This window comes from Dermacentor andersoni, chromosome 7 (genome assembly GCF_023375885.2).
Source record: "Dermacentor andersoni chromosome 7, qqDerAnde1_hic_scaffold, whole genome shotgun sequence".
Lineage (NCBI taxonomy): Eukaryota > Metazoa > Arthropoda > Arachnida > Ixodida > Ixodidae > Dermacentor > Dermacentor andersoni.
In genome coordinates this window covers 85,327,891-85,334,949 of record NC_092820.1, presented here as the reverse complement: position 1 = coordinate 85,334,949, position 7,059 = coordinate 85,327,891, and the positions used below count along the sequence as shown (strand labels likewise).

General features: G+C 41.0%; 1 protein-coding gene across 2 annotated transcripts; it reads left to right on the top strand.

The window, feature by feature from the left end:
• The first annotated feature begins 347 nt into the window (after positions 1-347).
• LOC126534174 (uncharacterized) lies at positions 348-6,469 on the top strand. Of its 2 annotated transcripts, none has more exons than XM_050181422.3 (4): positions 348-449; positions 1,608-1,702; positions 4,449-4,783; positions 6,029-6,469. In XM_050181422.3, the coding sequence occupies exons 2-4, from the start codon at positions 1,621-1,623 to the stop codon at positions 6,281-6,283; spliced, it is 672 nt and encodes a 223-aa protein (XP_050037379.2). In that variant the 5' UTR covers positions 348-449; positions 1,608-1,620; the 3' UTR covers positions 6,284-6,469. The 2 variants fall into 2 exon arrangements, with proteins under 2 accessions (XP_050037379.2, XP_054928709.2); XM_055072734.2 differs by having other exon boundaries at positions 395-449; positions 1,620-1,702.
• Positions 6,470-7,059: the final 590 nt, after the last annotated feature.

Here is a 7,059-nt window from a genome sequence, read left to right as displayed (position 1 = left end):
TGGGAGAGGGGGGGTGAGTCGTGACGTTTTCTTTTAATTTATTTTCTCTTCTGGCTGATGATGAGGTGGCGAAATGCGTCAGAATGATGATGGTTTTAATAACATCAAGAATGACCAGGTAGAGAGACCGACAATATCGCTAATGTAACTGCGTGATCGAGAAGGCTAAAAAACAGCCAAGAAGCAAAAGAAAGGAGGAAGAGGGATAAAAGACTTCAACGCACATTTATGGCTACGTCAGGACGGTGTGTTATGAGTGTATGCAATATATCCCTTGAAGTCAACAAGGATCTGTGACAACTTCTTGGCATTAATTTTCCTTGTGCTTGAATTGCTTGTGTGAAATACTCCTGCACAAAACATATAATTAAGTAGTGTATATATGAGGTGTTGAGCTGGACATCGCCTAGTACACACAAAGTCTAAGGCTCTTGACGACGAGCCCTCCGGTGAGCAAAGCTTTTTGTTTTTGAACGTGTTATATTTTAAACATAATGAATAACAGCACGGCTGACTTTCTTCATAGAATATCCTTGTTCATCCAAGGTTGCATTCCCACCTCAACTAAAGTAAACTGTGCGGCCTTTCGAGTTGTACCTTGTTACTGCAATAACATTTAGCGAAGTTGTTATTGCGGGCTAGAAGAGCTCGAAAACATTATAGATCTGTATTTCTGGTACCCTGAAAACTGTATAATATAGGAAGTAGAAATCTCCAGCGAATGGGCGAATTTTAACGGTCCTTTGCACGATCAGCTTACAGTGCGTGGATGCATTAGAGGCTCAACGAATATATTTAAACAGTAGTTTTATTCCAGCTTAGAGTAGTTTCTAGACCACGTAGAGATTTTCGCTGAGGTCCTGGAAGACCCACAGCAGGGTTTTATATTTCGGGAAGACTACATGTATGATAGGGCGATGTACACAGGATGTTCCAAGCGTGTAGCTTAATTGAGGGCTTTGTTAATAAATATTAAAACTCGCTTGGGCCCTTTAGAGGCGTATTACGAAACCCATACTTTCTTCCGGGACATTGCGAGTGGAGTAATTGTAACGCCGAAATGGAATTTATATCAAAATCATACACGTGTTACTAGTGATGTGCTATCAAAATGTAAATATTTTTTCTCTCGCTAAAAGCTTCAGGTTAATTATACCCTTTGCATAAAATTACTTTTATTGCCATTCTATGACTTTATCGTTGTCCTTATCTTAATCTTGTTTGGCTCGTCATCTAGTCCTTTTCTTCGTCTTTTTCTTTACTTCCCTCGTTCCTTGCTAACTTCAACTCCTGTCTCTACCCGTGCCTTTGTAAAGAGTGTAGAGGCATCTTTCACCTCTCCGTATCACTTGCCAACTTTCTTCTTTCCAATTTCTCTCTCTGTATATTTCACATTTGTGTTTTCCTGTCAAATAATGACAATATTATTACTAAGTCATTACACAGGCAGTATGCTTGATCTTTCCCTATATCTTCTGAGAGAACTGAATGTGGCATGGCGTAGATATTTGGTCCAAATAAGAGGCATTTTACACGGCAATTATTCAAGCAAAGTTTGGAGCATCTGCGTTAATGTGCACGTTGTACGTTCTGGTTATTGGTTTCAGCTCATTTTGCAGAATGAAGATGCGGACAACGACACTCCTGCTCCATGTTTGCATTGGCTTAGCCGTTGCTGTGGCACAACCCACTGTTATATCAGGTAATAGTAGTACAAGTGGCCATTAGAAAGGGGGGTGAAATGCCGACTGCATAGAGCCGCCTCACAAATTTATTGACACCGCGCAACCGTCTACCTCGTGGCTTGTTAGAACCGTTTGATGGCGAGATGGGACGATATGGATGATGTGAAGCGCAAGCAGGCAAAGCATTTCGCCAGTGCCAAGTTTGTTTGCCACCCTATTAGAAATGTACATGCCCTGGCTTTTACGTACCGTGAAACGCAATAGCGTGCGTGAATTACTGCGGACGTTGCTGAGGAGCATTCTTTTCTGCTATCCTCGGCGAGTTTGAATGAACTCATGGAGATCATAATAGATTCGCGGATCTCTTATAAGCGTGGCAAAATATCTACGACTGTACGTCTGTTTCTTCAATAGCTGTTGGTCGAATTTTTTCAGGCTGTGCCACTTCACCTCTCTGTGATGCTTCCGTCACAAAACTGCTAAAGTTCACGATGTCAAAGTGAAACGTACGCACTAAAGATGCTTTACTATACTTAAAAAAAAAAAAAAAAAACGTTTGCGGAATAACTGCAGACCGCCTCCTTTAAAGGAGAATAGAAGTTGCCTGTCCACTGACCGCTTTTGCACTGAGTACTTGCCGCTCCACGTGAGAATTGAATTTTCCTGCGTTTATTAATTTTTTTATGTAGCAGAATAACCTTTCCCAGCCCTCTAGTCACGTATACGGCTTCGGTCTGCCAACTTTGCTTCGCTGAGGATCCGTTTTAGCAGTAATCTTAAATATACGTTTCACACTGGCGCGTATTCTGACCAGCCATCACAAAACTAATCAACGCGGCGCGGAACAATCGCAAACGGCAGCACCGCCCTTCTAATCCGGTTGCCTACTTGCACTGTGCTGCTCCGGCCCGTCGAAATTTCTCCATTTGAGCACGCTCCTCACCTCTTATAATCCAATCAAATAAATAAAAAAAACTTGCCAAGGTGGACAGTGGCATTGGCTTTGAAGGTAACAAAAATGACCTCCTATAAACGAGGGACAACGTTTGATTGGGCTGTTCAAACCGAGCCGTGCGTTCCAGCTCGATTATTGTGCCGCTGTTTACGCAAATTTGACGGTAGGAGATAGGAATAAAGTCAGAATCAAATAGTTTTGCGATATTAGGCCCAGTGGCTCACTGCGCCTCCCCGAAGTGTCTTAGTCGCGATAGCTCCCACGCGAAAATTGACTTGGTGCAGATGCTCAAAAACCTATTTTGTTGTAGCATCCACAGTAAAAGGCGCTGTTCACGGTGTAATTATTAGTAATGCGATGACATCGATGCCAAAATGAAAGCTTTTGAGGCCCTTGGTGTCAGACCAGGCGTGTTTTGCGATGCCGTTCTGGGTAGGGTGGACCGTTATAAGATAAGGTAATCAGGCTTTAAGTCCTCTGTCAAAAGCAAGAAAAAGAAGGAAGGTCAGAGCGAGTAAAAGAAAAACAAGATATTAAAAGGCAACCGAAAGAAAATAATCGCGACGACAACACATCAGGAGTATTTCAGGCCAACCTGGTGGAAATTAAAATTTTAAATCACGTTTTTTTCCGAACATCGCTTTTGCTGCAACGGATCATTTTCTCTGCAACTGCTTTACACTACAATTTTTTTTTTGTGAATGATTCCTGAAGGGTTGTGACACCTACTCACTCACCTACTCAAGCTAATTGAAGGCGTTGCCACAAGAACTTCGCTTTTTATTAAAAACCTTGCCTAGAAAATTGCCTACAATCTGAGTTTTTGGCATTAGATATTTTGCAGGCAAACTGTTTGTGCTACACTATGCTCAAAGCTACATTTATTCATTTAATTCAGTAATTCAGTACCAAGCCCGGTGGATATAACACTACCAGAAGTATTTTTAAATACTAAACGACTAGATTTCATATTCTTCAAAAATATTTCTGCTTCTTGTACAATATATTTTATAGTAAATGGACGCTTTCTTAAAGCAACCATATAATGCGCAATAATTCATCAGGTTACATGTAGCACTTAAAGTATATTTTTGGGCAAAATATAGGTTACAAGTTTATAGCTGAATCGGGGCCTCGAGTTGACCCTAAGCGTCTAGCGGTTACCGCAAAACAGCGACATCTATTCTATGCCTACTTGCGACTATAGAAAGTTTCTCCAAGAAAGTATTGGCCTACGCTCAGGTATAACAGCAGCTTTAGAAAGTGTGTTGGTATGAGACCAGGATCGCAAAAAGGATCTAAGTGGCTATGATAGCGTTTAGCATGACGTTATGTGCCAGCTATATTGTGTCGCCTATTAAAGCCTAATATAAGCTGAAATCAGGAAGGCGCTCAACAGTGCCATTTCCTAACATAACTCGTACATGCTTTGTACACTTAAGGTTGACAGGCTTTGTCAATACATATTTTGTATTTTACGGCTTCTAGCGTTCACTATACTAAGAATTTATGCTTTGAAAGACATGTGGTGGACGGTAAAGGTATATTGGAACCTGCGCTAATGCTGGTACCAGTGCCAAGAAGTACCTTATTGTGGCCCCTTCAAGACAGGCTTTAACAATGGAAATATATTTCTTTCTCGTTTATCCAGTAGAATGTACACTCAAGAATAAAACTGTTCTCATTGAAATCAGAACTCTTTCAGCTACAATGCCGCTTCAAGTTGCATATGAATGTTGTTTACAAATATTTTGGTTCACTGAAGTGTTCAAAACATAATGGTGAAAACGTTCAACACTGTTTTTCAGGAGATGCCAAAGACTGTGATTTTTCTAGCATTGACCTCTACCAAAAGGTTGATGCGATCGTGAAAGAGCTGCCACCAGAGTACTCACAGCCTAACCGAAAACCGGAAGAAGTCGTACCCGGCATTTTCCTAGGGACCATTGTGTACAAAGGGTTGGACAAGTTGAGACCTTATGGTCCTGTATTCAGCTATTGTCGTAATGGTACCAGGCTCGTTCAAGTAGATCTGGCCACCGATGATCGTCTTATGGAAGCTTTCATGCCTTGGAAGACATGTGGTGGACAGCAAGGATCTATTGGTACCTATGCAAGGGCAAGGGTTACGGTCACTTTCAAGGTAACATTTTTAATTCGTTGTCAGCTTAGCACTTTAGGAATGATGTGTTATGAACAACCCTTGCGAGCTAGGTTCCCAACGCTTTCAAACACTCTAGATAGTGTTACATTTAGACATCCCGCACAGCTTTAGAGTTTCATTTAAACGCTGATGTGTTATGTCATAGCCACTTCAAGGACACGTTCCATGTTTATTCGTCACTAATCAAACCCTACTGCAATACGATCAAACAATGAGAAGCATTCAAATGACTCCGCTTGTGGTTTGCTCAGTTCTCACGCTAATTGGACACAATAGAATAGGAAGTGTTCTGCGACACCAATGCCAACAATAATGCCAGAGTTTCGAATTTTGATCTGGTGCCTACAGTGATGCCAAAGTCATCACGCTCTTTTGTATTTGACAGTCAGACGTTAGCTATAACTCATTGTAACATCCACGAAGCTAGTGATATGTAAAGACTGCCACGAGTCGTTAGGCTCATCCACATGCTCATGTATGCAATGCTCCTGGTAGTAAGCGGTAAAAGTAGGCAGGCGTTGTGCCCCTCTCGCTGGCAGTTGTCTGCTTGTTCACTCCCTATTTCATTTGTATGTTTGTATGTTACCATATGTGTATAATAATAATAATAATAATAATAATAACAACAATAATAAGCGGTAAAGTATAAAGATGTACAAACAGCGGCGAAGTACCTCAGCGGCTTGTACTTCTGTAACTTGTCTATACAACTCTACACAAGAGTTATCAGATCTTTACACCATCTGGACGCATCTAGTTGACACGGATAGTATTATAAAAATTTTACAGTAGTACCTTAAATTGTAAATATACCACACATTATACGATACTTTGAAAACAGGCCAGATTTATTCGTTTCGTGTCGCACTGGAAAATATGGGAATCTAATCGATTTTTACACGTAACACATATTTAAACACTATATTCCTCATTTTATTACAACAAAATACATCTCTTCAACCTTGTCAATCTCTGCCTCAAAACATGAAAAAAATGAAACAGGTAAGCTTAAACATACATTTCAAATTCTCAAACATTTCCTTCCTCTTAGCAATCGCCATAGTAATATTCACTTGAAGCGCGAAGGCCGGAAACATCTAGCTTATGATTTAGGGTTCATGTATGAAAGAAGCCAAGGCAAAGTGATTAAGCACCCTTAGCAGTATACATACACTGCGAGTAGGCATGTTGTATAGGAGCCTTATTCGTTTGATCTACTTGCAGCTGGTGGACGCAAGTGCTGTTGAACCATCCGAGAAAAATCAAGTCACGCTGGATCACCACAGTGGACCAACTCCAGTTTCTGTGCATGTTGTTGCCGTGTATTTGAGAGGCGCTGGCGACACTATTGGAAGCGCTGTGGCAATTACGAGCAAACTGTTTCCTCAGCTACCCAAGGAATTCTGGCTAGACTTGGTGACACGGAGACTACGCAACGTACTTAAGGAGGTCCTCTGGAAGTTATCCTCGGGCATCTGAGCAAACGTTTACGATTCGCCGACGTTCCTATAGACGCATGAAGAATTTGTATAAGAGACAAAATGACACTATGAGCTACAAAATGAAGCATTCTTTGAGTGACACAATGTGCCATGTGATTTTCGAGGCCCCGTACAGGCAGTAAATGGGACGCCTCGATTGCTAATAAAGAGCTTCTTGATAGGAGATGGTTCTTCGTGCTAATTTATTTACCGCGTAGTTTGTCTCGTTGCCTGGGTGCACAAAGGAACATGTTTTAACTATGATGCATCAGCGATAATACATGCACAAGGTCAGTATTTATGGTGGATCTCTTCACACAGAGCGCAACAATTGGCAAATTATCTTGCTGTATTGAACACCGTGCCTGACACGTCAATGGCGTCTGTTAGTTTGCATTGCCCGAAGCTCCTTTGTACGTTTTTTATACTATGCTCATTTCGTTGTTCAAATGCAGTCTATCATATTCATACAAAAAAAAAAAAAGAACACTCCTGCTTAAGGCTTGGAATACAGGCTAGCTGTGCCCTGTAAGTGGGTTGATAAGTAGATATTCATTGAAGAATAAACATACGTTATTTGAATTAGATGTTCTATTACGCTGTGAACAGAATGTACGATGTAACAGGTTTACAGTAAATTATTCACTCCGGTGCATTCCGTATAGAACATACGTCACTAGACATTTGATGCGCAAACTGAATCAGTTATTATGTTAATTTGCGGACATTCGCAATCCAATGCGAATGTATAGGGCTGTATAACCTTGTTCCTAG